At 40.5% G+C, this 27,946-nt stretch overlaps 1 protein-coding gene and 1 long non-coding RNA gene across 6 annotated transcripts in view; one reads left to right on the top strand and one right to left on the bottom strand.

Annotated features, from left to right (window-relative positions):
* Positions 1–27,946, top strand: part of NCAPG (non-SMC condensin I complex subunit G) — a 78,782-nt gene that overhangs the window by 49,475 nt on the left and 1,361 nt on the right. For 4 of the 5 annotated variants that reach the window (XM_073001071.2, XM_020809839.3, XM_020809840.3 and 1 more), the window contains 4 exons: positions 3,051–3,225; positions 5,581–5,742; positions 7,653–7,848; positions 21,639–21,711. In XM_073001071.2, coding sequence (XP_072857172.2) covers positions 3,051–3,225; positions 5,581–5,742; positions 7,653–7,848; positions 21,639–21,711 — 606 coding nt within the window. The remainder of the gene's footprint in view (positions 1–3,050; positions 3,226–5,580; positions 5,743–7,652; positions 7,849–21,638; positions 21,712–27,946) is intronic. The other variant, XR_012087576.2, reaches the window with a different exon arrangement.
* LOC144589447 (uncharacterized) lies at positions 686–27,245 on the bottom strand. Its single transcript, XR_013545542.1, has 5 exons — positions 27,115–27,245; positions 21,294–21,399; positions 18,782–18,848; positions 8,773–8,820; positions 686–947 (listed from the first exon to the last, which is right to left on the bottom strand). It is a non-coding gene; the product is annotated as an uncharacterized LOC144589447 (long non-coding RNA).

Raw genomic sequence — 27,946 nt, 5'->3', positions numbered from 1 at the left:
AGCCAGTTCTTTTTATCTTCTCATCAGTTCCCTAACCGTTTCGTAACTTATCCCTATCTGACTGCTCCTCTTTCAGCCAAGGCTCATATCAATTAACTCCGCCTCTCCAGCTGTCTCATAGACTCATGAAAATATGCTCTTGAGCGTAAATGGCCGGAGTGACAGGGCCAATCGTCACATTCCTCCCCTCTAAGAAAAGTTTGTCTCATGAGGGAAAACTTTACAGTTTACTCTTACGAACAATGGGACACAGGGTACATTTAAACCAACACACTTACCTTATAATACACTTACCATTTAGGATCTAAACCAATTAAATACATAAATATATCTCTATGTCACTCATTTATTTATACTCAACACATCACTAGATAAGCAGAGCATTATAATAAAACATTTAATATATTAATATTCATTAGTCCTCTCTCAGTCCTCTAGTCTCTGCGACAGCACATCCGCATCCACATTCTGGGTTCATTTCACAGTTCATATCTCAAAGTCAAAGTCCTGTAGAAGTAGTGCCCACCTCATCAGTTTATTGTTGTTGGCACGAGTAGTCCTCAGCCACAGAAGTGGGGAATGGTCATTACATAAGACAAAACGTCTCCCCCAGATATATGATTTCAGTTTTTGTAATGTCCACATAATGGCTAGGCACTCCTTCTTGATCGTAGAAAGATGTTTTTCACCTGCCTGCAGTTTCTTACTAACAAAAAGTAATAGGGTGCTGCTCTCCATTGTCATCCACCTGACTCAGCATGGCACCCAGCCCGATGTTAGACATATCCATAAAAATGATGAATTCACGCTAGAAGTCTGGTGCTCACAGTCCTGGTCCAGAAGTCAACACCGTCTTTAGCTTGTTAAAGGCCTCACATTCGGCTGTCCAATGGATTTTCTCAGATCGGTGTTTCTGGGTTAGATTGGATAATGGAGCGGCTTGTTCACTAAAATTGGGAACAAAACATCTGTAGTAGCCCGCTAACCTTAGGAATTATCTTACCTTTTTTCTTAGATTTTGAACTGCGTCAATTGTTGATAGCTTCTATTTTAGATTCTAAAGGTTTAATTACTCCACCTACTATATGGCCTAAATACTTTAGCTCTGAACTACCAATCTGGCATTTATTTGCTTTCACTGTTAATCCAGCCTCCTGTAATCTTTGTAGCACAGTTTCTAGGTGGGTTTTGTGCTCTTCCCAGGTCTAGCTGTAGATTCCAGTGTTCTCAATATAAGCTACTGTAAACTCTCTCAGCACTTGTAAGATTTGGTCTACTAGCCTCTGAGAGGTTGCTGGAGCATTCATGAGCCCGAATCCCATGACTCAAAATTTGAACAGGCCCAGGGGGCTACTGTCCCCCATGCTTTTTAACATCTACATGAAACCGCTGGGGGAGGTCATCAGGAGGTTCAGGCTGAGGAGTCAGCAATATGCTGACGACACTCAGCTCTACCTTTCCAGCAATCCAGGTGAGGCAGTTTCTATGCTGAACTCATGTCTGGACCTGATAATGGACTGGATGAGGGTTAATAAACTGAAACTCAATCCAGACAAGACAGAAGTGCTGTTAGTCGGTGCTTTGCCAGACAGGCTGGAGGGACATTTCCCTGCCCTGAATGGGGTTACACTCCCCCTAAGGGATAGGGTCCATAGCCTGGGAGTGCTCCTGGACCCCAATCTAACTGGAAGCCCAGGTGGACTTGGTGGCCAGAGACTCCTTCTTTCAGCTGCAGAAATTATACCAGCTACGGCCCTGCCTGGATGAGCAGAGTCTCATGACAGTTACTCATGCACTGACATCTTGTATAGATTATTGCAATGCACTCTACATGGAGCTGCTTTTGAAGATGGTCCAGTGACTGCAACTGGTCCAGAATTGAGCTGTGCAGCTGGTGAGTGGTGGGGCCACTAGGGGACATATCAAGCCGATTCTGTTTAAATTACATTGGTTACCAGTTGCTGCCCGGGTCCAATTCAAGGTTCTTGTTTTGATATATAAAGCCCTAAATGGCTTGGGCCCTGGGTACCTGAAAGACCACATCCTTCCATATGAACCTACTTGGCAGTTAAGATCTAGCCAGGGGGCCCTTTTGAAAGAGCTGTCCCTCAAGGAGGTAAGAGGAATGGCTTGTAGACAAAGGGCCGTTTCGGCAGCTGCCCCCAGACTATGGAACACCATCCCAATTGAGATTTGTCTGGTGCCGACGCTGATGACATTTTGGCGCCAGGTCAAAACCTTCCTGTTCCAGAAGGCTTTTAATTGAAATAATAACTGGGGGTCCTAATGGCAATTTTTAGAAGATATACTTTAATTGTATTTTAATTTTGTTATCTTTTTATTGTATTTTAATTGCTGTATGCCTCCCAGAGACCTTTGGGTAGTGTGGGTAGCATATAAGTTAAATAAAATAAAATATAAAGCAGTCTTCTCAATTTTTGGTAGAGTCAAAAATATAAGAGTCTTAGGTAGAGTCTTGAAATATAATTGCATTTCCCTATGGCTTCTATAAGGTCATCTAACCGAGGCATCGGGTAAGTGTCGGTTTTAGTGAGGTGGTTTAATTTTCCATAGTCTATACAGAAATGGATACTACCATCCAGCTTGTCCACCAACACAATCAATGCTGCCCAAGGCTGAAATCCTGTTGGGTGGCATCATAAATCACAAGAGTAAAGCCATTGAATCAATGGAACTTACAAGCTTAAATACCCATTGATTCAGTGGGCCTACTCTAGTTGCAAATTACTATGCTGAGCAACAGGATTTCGGCCATAAACTGTTCTTTGTATCACAGTAAGCAACACTGTGATTCTCAGATTTTATTTGATTTGAAATTATTCTACAATAAATTAATTTTGGAAGGGGCAATACATGATTCTTATGAATATGTTTTCATGTTGATTTCTGGAATACCAACCTTGATAAAAGCTCCACAGCAGCGCATTCATCATCAGTAGTCAAAGGTGATTTATTTTCACTTAGATCATTTTTTGTAAGTGTATAATGCAGTATATTAACATTTAATATCAAACATTTTAAAAATCTAGGGCTAATCAGGAATGCTTTGAAGAAGTCTTTATTCCAACTTTGCAAATATTGTTTAATGCTCCTGCATCATCACCATTATCTGAAGTTGATGTCACTAATGTTACTGAGCTCTTAGTAGACCTGACAAGACCAAGTGGACTGAATCAATGTACAAAGAATTCCCAGAATTATGAGGTATGCTAAATCCTGTCCAAGGGCTTTTATTTTGGTTTCAGTAGAGCAGAACTCTACTTGGTAAATGCCGCAAGTTCCTTTTAGTAAAATTGGATATGTGATGTTACCTGCCTCTCATATTGGAAGTTTTTAATACTGGAAGACCTCTAACAGGCAGGTGACATCAAGTGACTGTAAGGAACCTTTCATGATACATAGCAACAATGTGGTGCATACGGCTGTGTATAAACGAAAGTAGGCTACTTATCCATATTTGATGGGTAAGTAATAATATGCTAGATCAGTGGTTCCCAACCTTGGGTAACTCAGATGTTCTTGGACTGCAGTTCCCAGAAGCTTTCACCATTTTTTGTGCTAGCTAGCTTTTCTGGGAGTTGCAGTCCAAGAACACTTGGGCTGCCCAAAGTTGGGAACCACTGTACTAGACCAATGGTTTCCAACCTTTGATCCCCAGACGTCCTTTGACTAAAACTCCCAGAAGCCTTCACCACTAGGATTTCTGGGAGCTGTAGACCAAAAACATTTGGGGACCTAAGGTTGGGAACCACTGTACAAGGCTCTGTAGCATCATTTGTAGAATCATCTGACCATCCACCTGTATCAGCTTGATGGTGTTCTTGCTTTCCATCTTGAGGAGCCCCAGTGACCCTGCAGCAATTACTCCAATTGCATCCTGAGGAAATGGGGCCTCTTCTGGAGTTAATCATTGGTAGTAGATTCTTTGAAATTTTCTAGACCCTTCCATGTTGGGTTTTCTCTTGCTAGAGAGAGGAAGGATATCACACAGTTTTAAACTTGGTTCACAAGCTGCCTCCTCTGAACCTTCTAGCTTCTTTATCTTCCTTGTGCAGAGGTGAACTGTCTTTGATGTGCTCTTTCTGCCTCTGTTTTGTGATTTGTACTTGCTGTAATATGCTGAAGGCTTCCCTATTTTTACCTAGGCATTTTTCCTAGGATTTAAAGAAGGTAACTGCTGAACACCTTAGCTGACGGGATGAAAAATGGGAAAGTTGGGCTTTAGGGCGATTGGGAGACATTTCTTCTTTGCCTGTTCTGCTTTATTTATTTAATGTCATTTCTGCAGTGCCTTTTGCCTAGTGTAGGGACCTAAAACTGCTCACAAATGTATTTTATTGCTTCTAAATCTGTTTTGCCTAATATCTTTCATGTAGTTATTAATTTTTTAAAATATTTGAATAATTTACTATTTTCTGCTTTTAATATTGTGTTTTAATGCTATAAGGCAGCTTGGATCCCTTTTAGGAGAGAGGAAGGGTAAAAATATTAGAAATACATAAACTATGTAAAAAAAATTCAAGCCATCACCAAAACTTGGGCATCTATGCTCAGGGATGAATCTAGTAATGCATCTAAATGGCAAATCCGAGCTTTTAGAGGGAAGATAATCCCATCCAACACAAACTGAATACTTACTTTTGACAGACAAGGAGAATGTCTGTTTTGTTCGGACTAAGCTTAAATTTGTCCAGACTCATTCAATTCATTCCTTGGAATGAGCTGGGAAGAAGAGACAGAGTTTGGCACCAGCAGCATACTAGTTGCACCAAGCCCTAAAACCTAGGCCATCTGTCTCAGCAGTTTTATGCATATGTTGAACAGCAAGGGAGACAGAACTAAACACTGAAGGATCCCAAGGGGCAATAGCCAGTATATTTAACAAGAGTCCTACAGTACAAACTTGTGAGCCCCTATCAAGATACTGGGATGTTGTTTGAAGTGAGGTTCTCGCCTCACTCTGCCATTTGCCCAGATCAAACATTTTACAATCATTTGCCCATATCAACTATCTTATAAACACAAGTTAAATAAATGGCATTCACAGTTCTTGTTTCTCATATCTGTTTCTTGGCAGCACCTCCCCCCCCCCAAGAAGAACCAGAGCCACTACAAAACAGTGGATGTAATCCTGTGGTAAACTGCATCTTGGCTCATTAAATCAGTAAAAATTTGGTGAATCACTTCCATAAATTCCATTTATTCAATAGGCTTGCTCTAGTTGTGATTTACTACTGGATTTTAGCCAGTATCCCTGTTCCTCATTCTTGCTTGAAAACAGATGTTCTTGCACATTTGCTTTGAAGCACTTGAACAGTATATGCAGCCTTGCTTGATGTAGTAACTTTATTCAGTCATTTGTATTGTGATGCTACTAGCAGTCTGTCAATTTTGTATGAAAAGTGGGAAAATTTAATTGAATGTTTGCTCACCAGAGTACTATCCATATAGCCACCCTAGACAGGGTATAGTAAGGTAACTGTAGACAATTCTTTAAAGTATGAAAATAAAATGTTTAGTTTTTTCCTTAAATGATGTGCATTGTGGTGGCTCTTCTAGGGCTTAAACATTCATGATAATTTAGCAATGAAAATATGCAATGAAATGTTGATGGATCCAAGTGCACCAGATGTCCGTGTCTATGCAAAAGCCCTGAGTTCCTTAGAACTTAGTAAAGACTTCACAAAAGATCTCCTGATTCTGTTTGATGAGGTCCTAGAGGTAAGGTTCTCTTGCTTATTTTTCTTAATATTCATTTATTTTGAAAGGTGGGCATGAAGTAGAATATCATTTTAATCAGGTGGACACATATGCTATTGGAATAGTAGCATAGTAAGTTGCAATCCAAGTAGGCCCATTTGAACCAATGGAATTTATGGAACAGTTGACTCACTAAATTTCTTTTGATTCATTTGGCCTACTGTAATGTGATTTACTATGCTAAGCAACAGGATTTTGGCCAATATGTCATTTATACATGTAGGTATAATTACATCCTGGTAATTATTCACATAAAATACCTTCACAGTATCTTAAAGGGTGAGAAACAATTACAGTGGTGCCTCGCATAGCGAGGTTAATCCGTTCCGGATTAACCCTCGCTATGGGAAACATCGCTGTGTGGAATGAAAAAAGGCTTCAAAACTCACCGCTGTGCGAAGTTCTTCCATAGCGCCGCCATTTTCGCGCCCTCGGTAAGCGAGGGCAGGGTGCGAAAATACAGCGCGGACCTTCCGGCGGCCATTTTGGAACCGCCGATCAGCTGTTCTCCCCCGCTTCGTTATGCGATATTCGCTAAGCGAATCGCTTAGCGAATATTGCAGTGCGAAAAAACTCCATGGGGCCATCGCTGAGCGAACGCTCCAGCGATGGCCCAGAGCCCCTCGTTAAGCGATTTAATCGCTCAACGGGGCGCTCGTTATGCGAGGCACCACTGTATATTCTTTCTCTGAAACTTGTCATATGTTGCATATCTAGTTTTGAATCTCAAATAACTCGTAAATCAGAATTCTCGGAATTCTTTGGCCACCATTTCTCAAATTACAGTTGAGAGTAAATAATGCAAGAGGGTAAGGTAAAGGTAAAGGTTCCCCTTGACAATTTCTGTCCAGTCATGTTCGACTTTAGGGGGCGGTGCTCATCCCCGTTTCCAAGCCATAGAGCCAGCGTTTTATCCGAAGACAATCTTCCATGGTCACATGGCCAGTGCGACTTAGACACGGAACGCTGTTACCTTCCCACCGAGGTGGTCCCTATTGATCTACTTGCATTTGCATGCTTTCGAACCACTAGGTTGGCGGGAGCTGGGACAAGCGACAGGAGCGTGGATTCGATCTTACGACTGCTTGGTCTTCTGACCCTGCAGCACAGGCTTCTGCGGTTTAGCCCGCAGCGCCACCACATTCCTAATGCAAGAGAGTAAGGAGGCCTATTCAGCCTATAAACTTGGAGAAAGAAATGTGTAAACAAAATCACACCTCTTCAGAGCTCGCTGGATAGCTCAGTGGTATCTTGCTGTGGACAAAGAGTTGGGAGTTTATTCCTCGCTGTGCCTCCTATGAGCAGGGCTAGTATGGCCTTGGCAAGCTTCACAGTACCAGGACACCCTCACAAGAAGGGAATGGTAAACCACTGAGTATTCTCTACCTTAAAAACCATGAAAAGGGGTTGTCATAAGTCAGAATTGACTTAAGGGCACATTATCATTATTATTCAACCTTGAGTACATGTGCATTTCTGTAATCATATAAGTTTACAGGTACCGTAGTTAGAAACTGGATCTCCTCTAGAACTCAGTGACAACATGGGCATTTAAAGGGGGTGGATGTGTGCTGGCATGGCCCTCAGGTGATCATGCACAAGTTAAAGTGATATTTAAAAACATAAGATAGCTTTTTAAAGTGTGTCCAGGCAATATTTATAAGTAGTATTAGATGGTATTACTCATAAAAAAAGTATTACAGTACTTTGGTTTCTTTATGTTAATGCATTTCTTTAACTTGGAATTAAGTAAAACAACAAAACATATAATCTAAAATGAGAAAAATGCATCTCTGAATGTTGATATATGTCTATTTACACAGTTAATTCCCACCACAAAGTTATATTAACCTCTCATATTACTGCTGCAGAAAGTGAAAGATAAAACATGTTTAAGAATGGTTGAAAAAGTGAAGACCAGTTTAAGTGGGAAAAATCATATCAGTGGAGACACCTGTCAAGTAACACAGAAAATGGGTTTTTTTCAAGTAACTCAAGATGCTGTTGATCCTGACGATCTGCATGACAGTAACAGAACATCATGTCTCACTGACCAGAATGAGGAAGGTAATGTTCAGAATCAGTATATTTTTTTAAATTTTCTAATCTGCCTCCAGAATACTGAAATCTTAATAGTAGTCATTGTCTGTGTCATGTTTAGCTAGGATAGAAATCTTAAAAACAAGGAATGCTATTTTAATAGTGAACACTACATAGAAAGGTCTCTCTCCCTTTAGTGGCCAGTTCTGGTAATGACATTATGGAAATCTCTTTCACTAGGGAACCCTATACATAGCATGGTCTCTGGTTTTCTCTAGTTCTGATAACTTCATCGTTAAAAATATACATGTATTGGGATTTTTCTTTTAATATTTTGAGTATTTTCAGACCGTGAATCAGTGGATACTGGTCCCGTGGATAAGGGGGGCCTACTGTATATATTCTTTTGTTTTGTTAAATTTTGCTGTTCATTCATTATCTCATTTTTCGGTATTCTACCAGATTGAAGCTGTTTAACAGTTTTGAAAGGTTGTTACTAGTAGCTCTTTTTGTCATTGTCTTATATTGCTATATTTATATTTCCTCGCCAAAGGAATAACTTATTATGGCAGTTATGATTATTTTTCTAGAATGTTTTGAAAACAGAAAAACTTTAATGGTCTTGTCACTATTAATGTTTCTCCCACAACGTTGCACTGAACTCGGAAAACTGACCTTCTGAAGAATCCGGAGTGCTGTTCTGCAAACGATTACACTAGATTTCATTTGATACCATATGATAAATTGATTCTACATAGAATGTAATGCTTCTTCTTTGTGAATTTCTGTGATTCGCACATTTGGGTTTTGTATCTGCACAGCCATTTGGAACATTCCAGAGTCTACAGCCTGTTAATAGGTTCCTCTCCTCTGTAGAAGCAGCAGCTCCAGAATGAATGTTGCTTTCATTGTGGTACCATATCTAAAAAATTCTACAGTATGTTTACTTACATCTTTTGTTGTGGTTTCTCTTTCATCCCTTCTTCTGGCACTTTTCTCCTGAAAAAGAAAAAGAGACCTGTTATCCCCTATGTTTTACTCACATTTTTCCCAGTACAGTGGTGCCTCGACTTATGAACTTAATCCGTTCTGGAAGATGGTCGTAACTTGAAATGGTCGTACTTTGAAGCACCATTTCCCATTGAAATGCAATTAATCCGTTCCAGCCAAAGGAAAAAAATCACCAAAAAACCCGCACAAAAAACACTGCAAGACCAATTGGAAATGTTATTAATCCGTTCTGGCCAAAGGGGGGGGAGAGAAAAGCAAGCCAAGCATTCAAGACCCATTGGAAATGCAGAAAAAGGGAGGGGTGGAGCAACGGGCAGTGAGAACAGGGGAATTCTCAGGGCTCTGAGAACCCCTGGGTTTATTCTGAGTCAGCGGACCCCCCAAGAAAAAGGGGGGGCAGGTTCCCACAGGAGACGTGGGGCCGTAGCAGGGGAGCCGGAGACGCCAAAGAATCCAGACTGCAATCTGCTTTTTTCAGAGGAGTTTCCTTTCCTCAATTGCAACTGACTCGTGAAATCGCCATGATGAATTGGTGCGTAGCTGCTCGGAGAAGGGGGAGAAAGGAAGATTTATGATCTGACTGCATGAACAGAAGCTGATCGGATATCTCTACGGCAAGTAATAGACCAGATGTTTTGTTTCTCTCTGGGAAGTTTGAGTGTGGAGACGATCTCTTAAGCGGCAGAGGATCTTGGCAAACTTTGGAGGTTTTTCTTACTACGCCATAACTGAGAAAGTGAAACTCAATCTGTCTTTCCCACCCCAACCCCCCCTCCTAAGGTTTGGCTTTTTATAAATTAGAAGCTTGAGAATCGTGAATGACTGAACAGCTTAAATTTAAGGAACTTTACTTTGAGCCATAAAGGAGGACTATATATCTAAATAGTCACTTTTATGACCAGAGTGCTTTCTGCAAAGGAGCGAGGAGGGAAGCTGAGCAACTTCGTCTGTCGGACTCTAATGATTTTTGGATGAAAATTTTAAGGGCGAGATGCATCTTTGAAATTTTGAAATGGAAACCGATCTGATATTCTGTCTTCAGGAATTTCAATCTAATCTCATCAGTCATCTTAAGGCTCAAATTTCAGAACTGAAGACAGACATTAAAGTAATATTTCTTGGCTTGGACACTATGATAGCAAGAGACAGACAGTATCTTCTAAATCAGCTGAACAACTATCATCGCTAGAGAGAGGGGGAGAGACCACTGTTCCTGAGGAGGAGACGGGAGATGAAACGATTGACTGCTCTGAACTAATTGAACAACGGCCTCCGGAGAGGCAGAGAGAGACTCTTTTTTTTAAAAAAAGCAGAATAAAATACTTAAAAATGAGGAAAGGAGGGGTGAGGACAAGGTGGGAGAGCACATGGATTTTATCCTGATGGAAAATAATGTTAAAGAGAAGAGATGGGTGAATTTAAAGGCAGGAATTTATGATCAGAGGTTGAATTGATCTGTGTTGCTTGGAAATTGAGATATGGATTATATTGAGAGGAAATTAGTAAATCACATAGAAAATGTCTTAATGAAATTTTATAGAGGGCATTTTAAAACTGGTAAAAGGGAAGTAAGAAATTGGGGAAAGAATCCTGTGGATTAAATGATAAAATTTCTTGGTCCTGAGATATATATATTCACACAGAAAGCAATATGAGTAATTACATTATGAACAATTATGGCCAGATGGGAAGCTAAAAGGTAAAATTTCATAAAGGTCAATGAAGAATAATAATACTAGATGCTAGGGCTCTTATGGTTTATCGTCGTCGTTTAGTCGTGCCCGACTCTTCGTGACCCCATGGATCAGAGCGCGCCAGGCCCTCCTATTTTCCAAAGCCTCCCGTAGTTGTGTCAATTTCATGTTGGTTGCTTCGCAGACACTGTCCAGCCATCTCATCCTCTGTCATCCCCTTCTCCTCTTACCTTCACACTTTCCTAAGATCAAGGTCTTTTCGAGGGAGTCTTCTCTTCTCATGAGATGCCCAAAGTATTGGAGCCTCAGCTTCAGGATCTGTCCTTCCAGTGAACACTCAGGGTTGATTTCCTTTAGAATTGATAGGTTTGTTCTCCTTGCAGTCCAGGGGACTTTCAAGAGCCTCCTCCAGCAACACAATTCAAAGGCATCTATTCTTCGGCGGTCTGCTTTCTTTATGGTCCAGCTCTCACTCCCGTACATCACTACAGGAAAAACCATAGCTTTGACTATTCGGACTTTTGTTGGCAATGTTATGTCTCTGCTTTTTAAGATGCTGTCAAGGTTTGTCATCGCTTTCCTCCCAAGAAGCAGGCGTCTTTTAATTTCGTGGCTGCTGTCTCCATCTGCAGTGATCATGGAGCCTAAGAAAGTAAAGTCTGTCAGTGCCTCCATATCTTCCCCTTCTATTTCCCAGGAGGTGATAGGACCAGTGGCCATGATCTTAGTCTTTTTGATGTTGAGCTTCATACCGTTTTTTGCACTCTCCTCTTTCACCCTCATTACAAGGTTCTTTAATTCCTCCTCACTTTCTGCCATCAGAGTGGTATCATCTGCATATCGGAGGTTGTTAATATTTCTTCCGGCAATCTTAATTCCAGTTTGGGATTCCTCCAGTCCAGCCTTCCGCATGATGTATTCTGCATATAGGTTAAATAAGCCGAGGGACAATCTACAGCCGTGTCGTACTCCTTTCCCAATTTTGAACCAATCAGTTGTTCCATGTCCAGTTCTAACTGTTGCTTCCTGTTCCACATATAGGTTTCTCAGGAGACGGATAAGGTGGTCAGGCACTCCCATTTCTTTTCTTTAAGGACTTGCCATAGTTTGGTTTATATAGAGAGCTTAAATATGACTGAATCACTATATTGATTATATAGATAAGATGAGATTTACAATGTTTTTTTATCTGTAAAAGTGGTGCTCTTTTAGAAATATACTGAGCTGGCCTAGAGCTTCTATGTAGGGAGGTGTGCATGGCTAAGCTACCTTTAAGATGAAATTAGAATTACTTATGATGAGTACTGGTTAGAGGTGAATGCGGATGAAAGAATATAAAGAGACAATATAGATAGCATTTTAAAAGCCAGTAAAAAGAATGAAAGAAATGAATTCCTAGATTCACAAGGCTATAAATAATTAAAAATCCCTGATTTATACATGGAGCAAAGAAATATAATAAAAATGGGGAAGTTACTTGCTGAATGTCGTAAATGGTAGATAAATATAGGTAATGCTCAAATTAGATTACATATTCTGATCACAAATGTTTAGAAGTTATTGAGGATGAGTTAGAAGTATGAAGATAACTTGTGAACTATAGTTGATCCATGCAACTAAGAATGGCTTGAATATAAGATCAATACAGGCTTAAGATTATATATTAGACAATTTAAGTATGTTAATCTTTACGGTTTATGTAGTCAGAATTATATATTAAATGGATATGGCCTAAAGATGCTTAGTAGGGCAATATGGTTTATGTAGTCAGGTTTATATGTTAGATGGATATATTCTCCCCGTATATATGTTTTTGTGTTTGTTTTGTATGTTTGTCTGTGTTTAATAAAAAAAAGAGAAATGCAGAAAAAACAAAGCAGAAAGCAAGCCAAGTATGCAAGACCCATCGGAAATGCAGAAAAAGCAAAGCAGAAAGCAAGTCAAGTGTGCAAGACCCATCGGAGATGGAGGGGGAACCAAAAACCAAACAACCCCCCAAGACCCATCAGAAATGGGGGGAAAACAAAAAAAACAAACCCCCCAAGACCCATCAGAAATGGGAAAAAACCCCAAAAAACGAACCACCACCCCCATGACCCATTGGAAATAGGGGAAAAACCTGGTTGTAACTCAAAATCGTCGTAAGTCGGGACTTAAGTCGAGGCACCAATGTAATTGTTTATGGCTTCTATTAGCCTTTTAAAAAGATGTTCTGTGTGTAAGGCCAAGATACCCCACACCGATGGATATAGTGTTTTTTGTTTTTTGTTTTTTTTTGGTGGAGAATCATCAACCCCAGAGTTGTGTCAATCTAGAAAATTTACCAAGCTAGCTTTAAAACCCAGCAGATTGAAGTATTTTTTGTAGGGAAAATTGCTAAAAGCTGCTAGGACATTTAAATAGGAGCAAACTACTTACTTGTAACTGGTTCTTTGAGTGGTCATTCTGTGAATTCACACAGCCCTCCATCCCCCCTCTGTCATGTCATTGCTTTCTTACGGGACATCAGACATGGGAGGACTGATGGATTGATCAGCATGGAGCCTGTCCATAAAGAATTGGTGGGGGTTAGCCTGTTGACAAGCTGTAGAGCTCTGGAATGTGCTTTAGAGCTGTTCTGCACATAATACTAAACTCAAATGTGTGAATTTACAGAAATGACCACTTAAAGAACCACAGGTGCAGGTAACCCAACTTTACTGAAGCTGTTGTTCTCACATATGCAAATTTAATTTCTGACATCTCCAGCATAAAGTGTGAAGCAACTTTTCTGTAAAAGAGTAACCACCTTTGAATCCAATCCATGGGCTTGTGTGACATGAGATTATATCTTGATCAGATATGTAGATTACAGTATAAGTATGGTTGGTGCATTCTTCCATGTATCTGACATACATGAATTGCAGTTTGTACTCTACAGGTATGTGTTTATCATTATGTATGAGAGCCTTGAGAGCTCATATGACTATGCTGCCTACATGAGTCTGTGAAGAAGGTGGACAATTTATAGCAGTTATGGCTTTGGACTGCAACAGTGTATTAACAGTTCTGTCAGCCCCAGCCAGCTTTACTAGTAGCTAAGGGAATATGGGAATTACAGTTCAACAGTATTTATAAGGGCCACAGGTCACCCAAGCTGATCTAGAGCTTGCTTTTGTACTCCCACTATTGAGTGCCATTTGTGTTTGCAGTGCTGAAATTGTACAGTACAATCTGTTGGTCTTCTGATGAAATAGTGATGGGTCATCACTATTTTATTGTTTTAGAGTTCATTTGTTCCTTTTGCCAGTGTTAGCTTTATAGTACTTTAGAAGTTGTGATTTTAAAATTATAGCTTTTCTAAAAATGATGAAATCCAGTGGAATGTGATCCTTTGAGGGTCCACCTCAGTGAGCAGGGAGTTGGACTCTATGGCCTTATAGGCCCCTTCCAACTCAATTATTCTATGATTATATGAATGGAATGTGTGTTGCTGTAATTCATTCAGCAACATGGATTTGATTTAAATCAAATTAATTTTCTTCCATGGATTATTGGAAATTGAGTTAATCTGGGCAAGGAGATTTTGAAATATATATATTAAGATTGTAGTAAACCAGGAGTAAACCATTCATGGATTGCTACCTTGTTGTGGCGAAGGGGCTTGAGTAATTCAGAGAAACTATGGGCTATGCCGTGCAGGGACACCCAAGACGGACAGGTCATAGTGGAGAGTTCCGACTAAACGCAATCCACCTGGAGCAGGAAGTGGCAAGCCACTCCAGTATCTTTGCCAAGAAAACCCCATGATCAGAAACAAAAGGCTAAAAGATATGACGCTGGAAGATGGGCCCCTCAGTTCGGAAGGCGCCCAACATGCTACTGAGGAAAAGCGGAGGACAAGTACAAGTAGCTCCAGAGCTAATGAAGTGGTTGGGCCAAAGCCGAAAGGACGCTCAGCTGTGGACGTGCCTGGAAGTGAAAGGAAAGTCCGATGCTGCAAAGAAAAATACTGCATAGGAACCTGGAATGTAAGATCAATGAACCTTGGGAAGCTGGATGTGGTCAAACAGGAGATGGCAAGAATAAATATTGACATCCTGGGCATCAATTCAAATGACTACCATACCTACTATTGGGGGCAAGAAGCCCGTAGAAGGAATGGAGTAGCCCTCATAGTCAACAAAAGAGTGGGAAAATCTGTAATGGGATATAATCTTAAAAATGGTAGAATGATGTCAATACGAATCCAAGGCAGACCTTTCAACATCACAATATGCACCAAGTTTATGCACCAAGCACCAGTGCTGAGGAGACTGAAATTGACCAATTCTATGAAGACTTAGAACACCTTCAAGAACTGACACCAAAGAAAGATGTTCTTCTCATTCTAGGGGATTGGAATGCTAAAGTAGGGAGTCAAGAGATAAAAGGAACAACAGGGAAGTTTGGCCTTGGAGTTCAAAACGAAGCAGGGCAAAGGCTAATAGAGTTTTGTCAAGAGAACAAGCTGGTCATCACAAACATTCCTTTCCAACAACACAAGAGGCGACTCTACACATGGGAATCAGCAGATGGGCAATACCGTAATCAGATTGATTGTATTCTCTGCAGCCAAAGATGGAGAAGCTCTATACAGTCAGCAAAAACAAGACCTGGAGCCCATTGTGGCTCTGATCATCAGCTTCTCATAGCAAAATTCAAACTCAAACTGAAGAGAGTAGGAAAAACCACTGAGCTAGTCAGGTATAATCTAAACCAAATCCCTTATGAATACACAGTGGAAGTGAAGAACAGATTTAAGGAACTCGATTTGGTGGACAGAGTGCCTGAGGAATTTTGGATAGAGGCTCGTAACATTGTCCAGGAGGCAGCAACAGAAACGATCCCAAAGAAAAGGAAATGCAAGAAAGCAAAGTGGCTGTCCAACGAGGCCTTACAAATAGCAGAGAAGAGAAGGGAAACAAAATGCAAGGGAGACAGGGAAAGTTACAGAAAATTGAATGCTGACTTCCAAAGAATAGCAAGGAGAGACAAGAGGGCCTTCTTAAATGAACAGTGCAAAGAAATAGAGCAAAATAATAGAAAAGGAAAAACCAGAGATCTATTTAGGAAAATTGGAGATATTAAAGGAAAATTTTGTGCAAAGATGAACATGATAAAGGACAAAAATGGGAGAGACCTCACAGAAGCAGAAGATATCAAGAAGCGGTGGCAAGAATACACAGAGGAATTATACCAGAAAGATTTGGATATCCCGGACAACCCAGATAGTGTGGTTGCTGACCTTGAGCCAGACATCCTGGAGAGCAAAGTCAAGTGGACCTTAGAAAGCTTGTCTAACAACAAGGCCAGTGGAGGTGATGGCATTCCAGCTGAACTATTTAAAATCTTAAAAGATGATGCTGTTAAGGTGCTACATTCAATATGCCAGCAAGTTTGGAAAACTCAACAGTGGCCAGAGGACTGGAAAAGATCAGTCTACATCCCAATCCCAAAGAAGGGCAGTGCCAAAGAATGCTCCAACTACCGTACAATTGCACTCATTTCACACGCTAGCAAGGTTATGCTCAAAATCCTGCAAGGTAGGCTTCAGCAGTATGTGGACCGAGAACTCCTAGAAGTGCAGGCTGGATTCCGAAGGGGCAGTGGAACTAGAGACCAAATTGCTAACATGCGCTGGATTATGGAGAAAGCCAGAGAGTTCCAGAAAAACATCTACTTCTGCTTCATTGACTACGCAAAATCCTTTGACTGTGTGGACCACAACAAACTATGGCAAGTCCTTAAAGAAATGGGAGTGCCTGACCACCTTATCTATCTCCTGAGAAACCCATACGTGGGAACAGTTAGAACTGGATATGGAAACATTGATTGGTTCAAAATTGGGAAAGGAGTACGACAAGGCTGTATATTGTCCCCCTGCTTATTTAACTTATATGCAGAATACATCATGCAAAAGCCCGGACTGGAGGAATCCCAAGACGGAATTAAGATTGCCGGAAGAAATATCAACAACCTCAGATATGCAAATGATACGACTCTGATGGCAGAAAGTGAGGAGGAATTAAGGAAGCTTGTAATGAGGGTGAAAGAGGAGAGTGCAAAAAACGGTCTGATGCTCAACATCAAAAAAACTAAGATCATGGCCACTGGTCCCATCACCTCCTGGGAAATAGAAGGGGAAGATATGGAGGTAGTGACAGATGTTACTTTTTTGGGCTCCATGATAACTGCAGATGGTGGCAGCAGCCATGAAATTAAAAGACACCTTCTTCTTGGGAGGAAAGCGATGACAAACCTTGACAGCATCTTAAAAAGCAGAGACATCACCTTGCCAACAAAAGTCCGCATAGTCAAAGCTATGGTTTTTCCTGTAGTGATGTACGGAAGTGAGAGCTGGACCATAAAGAAAGCTGACCGCCGAAGAATTGATGCTTTTGAACTGTGGTGTTGGAGGAGACTCTTGAGAGTCCCCTGGACTGCAAGGAGAACAAACCTATCCATCTTGAAGGAAATCAACCCTGAGTGTTCACTGGAAGGACAGATCCTGAAACTGAGTCTCCAATACTTTGGCCATCTCATAAGAAGAGAAGACTCCCTCGAAAAGACCCTGATGTTAGGAAAGTGTGAGGGCAAGAGGAGAAGGGGACGACAGAGGATGAGATGGTTGGACAGTGTCATCGAAGCGACCAACATGAATTTGGCCCAGCTCCGGGAGGCAGTAGAAGACAGGAGGGCCTGGCGTGCTCTGATCCATGGGGTCACGAAGACACGACTAAACGAGTAAACAACAACAACAAACCAGGAGTGCACTTTTTGATAGGGAGTAACAATTAAATTCAAATCCACTTAATTTTCTGACAAAGTGTGCACTTTTAGAGAAAGAGTTTAGGACTTGCTTTGTTACTACTGCTGCTGCTGCTGCTGCTGCTGCTGCTGCTGTTGTTGTTCAAAAACACTAGGCACAGTCAAAATTATAAAAACATTGACTGGTATTGTACCGTGTTTCCCTGAAAACAAGACGGGTCTTATATTAATTTTTGCTCCAAGAAACCACATTAGGGCTCATTATCAGGTGACTTTTAATTCTTTTCATGTACTACCGTCTACATTTATTCAAATACAGTCATGTTATCTTCTGGTGGCTGCACAATGGTGGAGGACGGGGGTTTCACTTAACTAGGACTTATTTTTTAGATAGGGCTTGTATTGCGAGCATCCTGAAAAATCATGCTAGGGATTATTTTCAGGTTAGGTCTTATTTTCGGGAAAACAGGGTATAACAGATGCAAGTTTTAACCCAAAACCTTAGTATTGCAGGGTTGCCACTTTCTGGAAAGTCAGGGAAATGGAAATTGGTCATGGAAAATCAAAATTGGTCTGAAGTCAGGGAAATTGTGATTTAAATATCTTTAAGCAGTGGATTTTTGACCTGCTGCTGCAAGAGCATGATCTGTTCTTGTGGCAACGGGAATATAGAAGTAGCAGAATACAAGTAAAACTTAATGATGCCCTTTCCTAGCTCCAGCTTTTTCTTAGCCACACCCTGAGTAACCAGCCTAATGTGTTTGCTGAACTCTGTCCCTGCACGATTTCCAAGGTCTGCCTGTAGCATTTGCAAAGCAAGGCTAGTTTAAACATTTAGCAAGATACCAACTGTAAACAAGTGTTTTCATCCTTACCTGCTAGTACTGCATTAAATTACATATAAAGATAAGCATGTTTTCAGGTCATGCTTGTGTATGGAATGGACAGTTTGTGTCCTGCTAAAGCCAGCACAGAGTTGCAAATGTGTTTTGCTGCTGTTGGATTTCACAATCAACTAGCACTTTCTACTCTGCATCATGCAAAGTAAAAATTTTCCAGTGAGATTGCTTGTTCCTGCTGGAGTTTTCAGAGTACCAGCTCTCTCACCCTCTTCCCTGACTTCTCCTACGCATAAAGGTTGCAAATGAGGATTGCCTGCTTCTCTAGATTTCAGAAATGATCTGCAAGCATTTAAACTCCACCTCCTTCCTTGCTGCTGATCTGCTCATTACATTTAATGGAACAAGAAAGTGAAAGTGACACTTTCCCAGCTTTGGAAAGTTCCTACTTGCCAGAAAACAAATCTGCTAACATCTTGGTGCCAGGCAGGTGGTTTTTCTTTATGGCCTCTGTGAATCACACCCTGGGTGATCCGCACCTGCACGGAGCCTCATCAGAAAGTTCTAGAGCTTCTGTGGTAGCAAAAAACACATTGGAATAAGGGCCCTCCCTCCTCATATAAGTACCTTGGCACCGAGGCTCCCCTTTCAGTTTCTTTCAACCACCACGTTGAGAGCCTCATAGTTTCTGCTTCTGTGAGTAAAAGAGAAAAAGCTTATTCTTGATTCCTTCCTGTTATTGATCTTTTTTCTTTTAAACTTTAGATCAAATTCTTTATCATCAGATTTTTTTTCCTTTTTGCTTCGCTCGGCCACCGGCTGCAGCAGCACCCCGTCATCATTTTTCTCCTCAAAACATTTTTCTCCTATTCATGGCCCCCTTGGGCCCGTTTAAACACTGCGTGATCTGTGATAACAAAATACTGTACCACTTTCCAATGACCACACCAGGTGTCTTTTTTGCTTGGGAGAGGCACACCAGACATCCTCCTGCCAGCACTGCAAGAACTTCAAGTGTGGAGTCCTCCATTCTCGCTTATCCAGATTTAAACTCTGTCTTTGGGAGCAATCCCTTCAACCAACCACAATGGCCCAACCTCCTTGTAAGGCCACCTCACAAACCAAAGCAATGGAAAAAGCTCTTTCTGAAGCCTGAAAACAACATCCATCGACCACACCATCCCACTCAGACGCTTCATCCACTTCGTCTAAAACTTCAAAAACCCATAAATGGAAGCGCTCAATACCAAAATTCTCGATATCGAACCCCTCTGCTAAACATCAAATGTCCACGGAAGCCTTTTCAGTCCCGGAACCTTCTCTGCCTAAAAGACCTAAACGACATAAATCTAAAGCTGCAATCATCTCTCAGCAGCCTCATCAAACCACCGAATCAATCTCCATTGGTACACCTTCTGACAATGGTGGAATCCCCTCTCATCAACCCTGCTCCCAATCACTGGAATGGGATGACAGAGTCGATTGATTAACATCTCCTCCCAGTCCTCAACACTATTCTTTTGAGCAACCGTCCCATAGTTGCTTCACCTGACAGGGTCGACTCCAAACAACAACTAGAGACCATACCTTATTCGGTAACATCTGATCGTCCACCATGACTGCCTCAGAGACATTGGTCCCAACAGCCCCTGGAGCAGTCTATTTCAACATGCATGGCTCAGACCCGTGTTCAGCACTCATCGGGTTGCCCTTTGCCCCAACCAGTGCTCAACAGGACAAACTGCTATCGCCAATCAGCCAGTTGCTCTATCCAGTTCAGCCTTAGCTTCTCATGGCAGACCTCAATCTCGACAGCCATTGGTGCCGTAACGGCCATATCACCTGACCCACATGGACTCCAACCTGCTCCCTACTTGGCACCTAAAAGATCCAGGACAATCGAGCAATTTGCTTATACATTCAAGGCTTTTACAAGCTCCAGCCTCCCGATATTTTCCCGTTAATCCAGATGAAGGAAATCATTCCACTTGCTCAGCATCTCCAGTGTTTATATACTACACTGCTTTACCAGCTCGTCAGCAACCTCCACTTCGACATCAGTGAGATACAGGCTCTGATATCAATGATCTTCGATATCCATCCTGGTCCATGGATGTTCATTCTATCCTTCTATTAACGCACGATTTCCATTGACCAGTAGAACCAAGCCATCAAACTCGACATCATTATGACCCTGAGTTCAACACTGACGTGCAACCATATCAAATGACGTCCATGGAAACTTGAATGACATCTCTCAGTATCAAAAATCCTCAACACCGACAAATGCCCATGGACATGCCTCCATCGATATCGAGCCACAAATGTCAATACTATGACACTCAACCTATCGACACAGAGGTCGATCGACAATCCATCAACTCCAAACACAATCCCGATTCTGATCATGGATCCAGACCTCAGACACCATCAGTATTACTCACCTCACCGGAATCCTACCTCATTGATGCCAACCCACCATCACCAGCAGAAGACTTTCAGACTTATGCCCAATTTATGATCGATATGGCTGTCTCTCAATCTCCAAATCCACCGTCCTTTGACAGAACCAGCCAATCATCTATATCACTGGTTCTTAACCTTTGTTACTCAGGTGTTTTTGGACTGCAACTCCCAGAAGCCTTCACCATCAGCTGTGCTGGCTGGGGTTTCTGGGAGTTGCAGTTCAAAAACACCTGAGTAACAAAGGTTAAGAACCACTGATCTATATGACCCAGTCTCTAAAGATACAGCTACTCCAGTACACATCTCGATGCTTCTGTCTCTACTCAGCACCACTCAACGATCCTGGACAAAGCCAGCCTCTTTCCATACCATGTTTAAACGAATCGATAACCTCTACAGAGTCCATGATCCTGGAGCTCTATTTCTTCAAAAAGAACCAACTCCAAACTCTATTTTTGTCAAAGCCTCTCAATCCAGATCTCTACATCGACAAACCCTCATGCCACCAAATAAAGACAAAGGAATGACTGAATGGGAAGATGGCCTTACTCATCAGCAGCATTCACCATGCATGTCGCTAACTACCAGGGAGCCATGGGTGCATGTCAGCATTTCCTTTGGGACAATATGTCAACCTTTGTTGAATCTTTACCAGAAGATAAAAAGTACTCACCCATAACTTTCAACAAGGTCTTTCCGTTGCCAAACAACATATGCTTTCTGCTAGGCAGGTCTCTATTTTGTTAATTTTTCCATTCTTCATCTTCAGTTCTGGTATCCTAGAATTGCAATGTCAATTACCCAGATATTTCTCTGTCCCATTACAGTTATGTCTGGTGTATTGTGCTCAAGGTGTCTGTCCTAATGTTCCCATGGATATTTGAATGCTAGCAGATTTTTTTACATACGTATATATGTAATTGTGCATGATTAAGTCTTAAAGAATTGCAGTGTGGGTCCAGTGACAACAGAAACAATATTGAATTCTACAGTTTTATGTTTGCTTTGTTACTTTTAGGTCTGAGAAAAATGGAAGGAAAATGTGTGCCCAGAAGAGGAAGTCATACAATGTTTGAGTCAGAAGATGAAAGGTAAAAATTTCTTTTATCTATAAGGAATACTTCAGCCATAACTTGAACTATATTTGACTGGAATATTTTTTAAACTTTTTCACACTTATTTTCTCATTCCAAAGAAGATGGATGTTTGACAGGTCTCAATATCAACCTGAAGAATTGTTCATTGCAATTCAATATATAAGTTGTTACAGGATCAGATTTAGTGAAGCAACATATAACAAAGGAGCACAGCTGGGTTGATTGAGGCAGCTGTGTGACAACCAATGTGATTGGATGATCCAAGAATAAAGCTAGCCAAGCTTACAGAGACAAACTGTTGGGTAGTTTGGGTAGTTGGACTGTTGGATAGTTTGGTTGGTTGTTGTGTTGCTGGTGATCGTGTTACTGTATTTACTGCATCGCTGGATGAAGACTTGCCATATTGCAAGGAGAAGATCCTGGGAGAAGACTATCTCCGTGGTGAGAGGAGAAGACTTCGTAGATGCTGGACTCTTTATATTGGTAACAATATTTGGTTACTGAAACTGTAAATTTACCATTGCTAACTGAAGAACTACTGTGAATGACCAGGACTGTATAAAGACCAAGAGAAACTGTATTTACCCCTGTATATATGGACTTTATTGTAAATAATACTTTCAACACTACAACAGTGTCTGTTTGGTTTCATCTCTGGGCAGTTCACTTCACCATTACGCCCCCTGGCGTAGTCTGGTAACGCAGCACCTCTGTCAATTGGTTATGGGCCCAGACAGCGCACCAGACTGCATCCAGGTATAAATTTAAGAAGTTATTGAAGAAACTGCTGACCAGAGAGAGCCAAGTAGTGTGTGGTCTACAGTCTGTGGTAAAAAATGTCCAACGAAATGTCTATGGCTGGACTGTGCATAAAAAAGTTGAATGGGGAGAATTATGCAACTTGGCAGCAGAAGGTTCAGTTGCTACTACAAAAGGAAGCATTGTGGGACATTGTAGAAAATCCCCCAGCAGTCCTAAATGAGAGGAAAAAGAAACTAAATTTTAAAGCTCTGGCTATTATTGGGTTAACTCTAGAAGACCGTCTTCTTATCCACCTGAGAGGCCAAAACTCAGCAAAGAAGGCATGGGAGGATTTAAGGAGACTCTTCGTAAGAGATAACGTTGGAAGCCAGATTCAAATTGCCAGGAAACTTTTCCGAACTAGACTGCAAGCTGGAGGGTGTATGCTTCAACATTTAGAGGCAATGAAGTCAATGTTGATGGACTTACGAGAAAAGAACATCACATTTACAGAAATACAAGAAGCATTTATTATCCTGTCTTCATTAGATGAGTCATATGATCAGCTGGTGACCAATTTAGAAATTCTTCCTCAAGCAGAGCTAACAGTAATTAATATAACTAGCAAACTGTTGGAAGAAGAACAAAAGAGAAAAGATAACAAACAGTTCCGAGACTCCAAACTCACTAATCACCGTGATAAGCTGAAAGAAAGTGAGGAGGAGGGGGACACAGCTGCAAGCATTCATTCTGGAAAACGCTGTTTTTCCTGTGGCTCAAGAAAACATCTGATGAAAGACTGTAAATTTAAGAAAGGAAAAGAAAAACAAACCAGACGCAAGAGAGAAACACTAAGCCTGACTGAGGAAATTTATAACTCTGAACAGGCAGAAGAGTGGATTGTCGACTCTGGAGCAACTTCCAGCATGTGTAAGAGTAAACAGCTAATATTTAACTACCAACCTGTATCCAACCAACAAGTATGCTTAGCAAATGGTGTTAGTGCTAAGGTACTGGGAAAAGGTAAAGTGAAATTGCCTTATATTGCTAGACCAATAGATGTTTTACATGTTCCAAATTTGAAGCATAATTTACTTTCTGTGAGTTCATTAGCAAAGAATGGGTTTGTTAGCACTTTCTATGAGGAGAAATGTGTAATAACTAGCAAGAGCAATGAAAAATTGAATTGCTATGCTAGAAACAATTTATATAGACTAAACTGTACTAAGGCTAACAATGTCTATGAAAACAAATGTATACACAAAGATTGTATTCATTTATGGCATCAAAGGCTAGGACATGCAAACTACAAAACATTGAGAAAAACAATTGAAAACTCAGTAGGAGTTAATTTAAAGCAATGCAATGAATATGTGAATTGTCAAGCATGCCAATTAGCCAAGAGTAAGAAAGCTCCTATAATGAAACATAGTGATGTACAAGTGAAAAATATATTAGATTTGGTGTCAGTTGATGTAATTGGACCCAAAAGTGCATCATTAGGAGGAGCTAGATACATTCTCTCTATCCAAGACCAAAAGTCCAGGTTTGGATACTGCTATCTCATGAAAGATAAAAGTGCAGTACATATAGAGTTTGAGAAATGGCTCAAATTTGTAGAGCGCAAAACAGGGAAAAAGGTTAAGGTGGTGCAAACTGACAATGGAACAGAGTTTACAAATGCCAAATTTCAAGCAATATTAAAGAAAAATGGTATTACTCACAGGAGAGCCGCTCCCTATACACCTACTCAGAATGCCTTTATTGAAAGAAGGGGCCAAACTCTGCAGAATATGGCTGAGGCAATGATTAGGGGGAGTAATCTATCTGAGAAATATTGGGGGGAAGCTACACTTTGTGCGAATTTTTATATTAATATTCTTTGGCACAGTGGGATAAACAACATACCTTACACAGTTTGGACTGGGAGAAAACCAAATTTAAAATTTTTACATGTATTTGGATCTCCTGCTTGGGTTCACATCCCAAAAGAAATAAGGAGAAAGGGAGAGAAGAAAGCCAGGTTGATGTATTTCCTTGGATACCAACAAAATAGGAGAGCATTTAGGTTTGGGTTGCCAAATACCAACAAACTTGTAATAAGTAGCAGTGCTTCATTCAATGAGCACAGTAACTGGGACAAAATATGCAAACCCCCAGAAACAATAATTAAATTGCATGAAAGGAATGAGAGTAGTGATGATAGTGCAGATGAAAGTGACTCTCAACCAGAGCAAGAAATTAAAAGAGAGGTAGAACCTGAGGAAATGCAATCAGACAAGGAAATTCCATCCAACTCAGAAAGGAGGGAAACTCTAGAGGAGGACAGAGAATTACCTAGGAGGTCAAGCAGAGAGAGAAAAACTCCTGACAGGTACAAGCCTGAGACCTATTACTGTCTCAATGTGGCTGAACCAGAGACATATGATGACATATGTAATATGCCTGAGAAGGAACAAATAAAATGGAAAGAGGCAATGGAGAAGGAGTTAAATTCATTAAAACAACTGAAGGTTTATGAGGAGGTGAAACTGCCTGAAAAATCAAAAGTAATTGGTTCCAGATGGGTATTTAAAAGGAAGGTGGATGCCGATGGTAATGTTAGGTATAGAGCAAGGTTAGTGGCAAAAGGGTATGCACAAACTTCAAACGACTATGATCAAGTTTTTGCCCCGGCTCTAAGACCAGAGACACTGAGATTTGCTTTAACCTATGCAGCCAAGCATAATCTCATAACCAGGCATGTTGATATAGAAACAGCCTATTTATATGCTGACCTGAAACACACCATTTATATGGAAATTCCACCAGGTATAGAAAGTGAAGGTAAATGTTGGATATTGAAGAAAAGTCTATATGGTCTCAGACAAAGTGGCCATGAATGGAACCAACATTTAACCAAAACTTTAAAGGACAATGGTTTTATGCAAGGAAAGGCTGACCCTTGTTTATTTATAAATGAGAGAACACAAGCTGTAATATTAGTATTTGTGGATGATTTAGCCATATTTACAAAAGATAAGAAAAAGGCTGAAGAGGTAATCCAAATGTTAAAGAAACATTACAAATTGAGAGATTTGGGAGAAATAAGTAACTACTTGGGAGTAGAGATAGAAAGAAGTGAGAAAGGATTTAAAATAGCCCAAAAGAACAAAATATTAAAACTCCTAAAACAGTATAAAATGGAGGATTGTAAAAGTGCAGCAACTCCAATGAACATAGAGTTCGAAAAAGATATGAATGGCCCGGAATGTGATATTGATGTATATAGGTCACTGGTAGGCAGCTTATTATATTTGAGCAGATGGTCAAGGCCAGACATCTCTATAGCTGTAAATTTGCTATCTAGGAATGTAAGCAAACCGAACGAAAGGCACATGCAATCAGCAAAAAGAGTACTAAGGTATTTAAAGGAGGCACAAAATAAAAGGCTAAATTTAGAACCAGTGGGAGAACTGGCTATTACTGCTTATGCCGATGCAAATTATGGGAGTGATTTAACAACCAGACGATCAACATCAGGCATGACTGTACATTTGGGAGAAAGTTTGATAAGCTGGAAGACAGCTAGACAGAAATTTATATCATTGTCTTCTGCCGAATCTGAGTATGCAGCATTATCTGAATTGTGTACAGATCTAGTATTCTATAAACAATTGGCACAAGATCTGGGATTGAATATAAAAACACAAATAAAAGTTTTTGAAGATAATCAAGCTGTCATACAAATGGCGAACTCACCAAATGTAAAAAGCAGATCCAAACACACAGATATCAGATACCAGAATGTAAAGCAAAGCATAGAGAATGGTTTAATTGAACTGATATACTGTGGAACAGAAAATAATAAAGCTGATTGTTTGACTAAAGTATTGGGGCCAACCAAACATAACAAAGCATGTGAAATGTTGGGTATGATATAATGTATATGAATGTAAAAGGAACTCTGTATATGTTCAAAGCAATGTATAATGTATGTATCAGAATTGCTATAAACAATTGGAGGAGATTGACAGGTCTCAATATCAACCTGAAGAATTGTTCATTGCAATTCAATATATAAGTTGTTACAGGATCAGATTTAGTGAAGCAACATATAACAAAGGAGCACAGCTGGGTTGATTGAGGCAGCTGTGTGACAACCAATGTGATTGGATGATCCAAGAATAAAGCTAGCCAAGCTTACAGAGACAAACTGTTGGGTAGTTTGGGTAGTTGGACTGTTGGATAGTTTGGTTGGTTGTTGTGTTGCTGGTGATCGTGTTACTGTATTTACTGCATCGCTGGATGAAGACTTGCCATATTGCAAGGAGAAGATCCTGGGAGAAGACTATCTCCGTGGTGAGAGGAGAAGACTTCGTAGATGCTGGACTCTTTATATTGGTAACAATATTTGGTTACTGAAACTGTAAATTTACCATTGCTAACTGAAGAACTACTGTGAATGACCAGGACTGTATAAAGACCAAGAGAAACTGTATTTACCCCTGTATATATGGACTTTATTGTAAATAATACTTTCAACACTACAACAGTGTCTGTTTGGTTTCATCTCTGGGCAGTTCACTTCACCATTACGCCCCCTGGCGTAGTCTGGTAACGCAGCACCTCTGTCAATGTTTAATCAGTCCTAAATCTATTTGTTCATTTGCTTACATCAAGGTGCACATTATGTCAGTCTTCACAGTTTTTGAACTGCCTGGTGGATATTGACATCACGAACAGTATCTTTTAGTGGTCAATCCTCTCATTAAGATACAGTCCACTCTCCTGAAAGTCTGATTGCTACTCATGTAGAAAGCAAAAGTAAAAAGAAGACAAAACACCTCAAATATAGTCATCCATAATTGTAGCTTGTCAATTAATCATCTAATAATAATAATAATTAATTATTATTAATCACACATAATAATAATTGTGTGTAACCAAGTTGATTCTGACTTGTGATTACCCTTCTTGGGGTTTTCTAGGGGCCTGGTGAGCTCTGGTCCATGGGGTCATGAAGGGTCGGACACGACTAAACAACAAAAGGGGTGAAGTATTCAGAATTGGCTTACCACCAGCTTCTTCTTATGGAATGCTATGGAAGTGTGTAGCTTGGCAAAAGCCACACATGCTGGTTTTTCTTCTGGGAGGCATAACATGAAATCAAACTAATAGCAACACACAGTAAAGGAAAAGGAAAGAAGTTGCAAGTGTGAATGGAGGAAGGGTTGTGCTTAGTGATACCTGGGATTTTGATTCCCCACTGTTTCAAGTCACTGGGCTTTCCAGGTGCACAATCCATCCTCCATTTCCTTGCCAGTACCTTCATTTTTTCTTATTGTTGGGTGCTTGCTGACGGTGGTGGTTTCATGAGCTAAGTGGATATCAATGGGGTCAAAATCTAGTGGAATAATTAATTAAGCTGTCCTATGCAAGTTAGCCAATGGAAATTTACCTTGACCCCAGTGTCTAAAGTTTATAATCAGATCTTTTTTGTTCCAAC

This window comes from Pogona vitticeps, chromosome 5 (genome assembly GCF_051106095.1).
Source record: "Pogona vitticeps strain Pit_001003342236 chromosome 5, PviZW2.1, whole genome shotgun sequence".
Lineage (NCBI taxonomy): Eukaryota > Metazoa > Chordata > Lepidosauria > Squamata > Agamidae > Pogona > Pogona vitticeps.
Note: the sequence above shows the minus strand (reverse complement) of the source record. Positions and strands in the feature narration are given on the sequence as shown.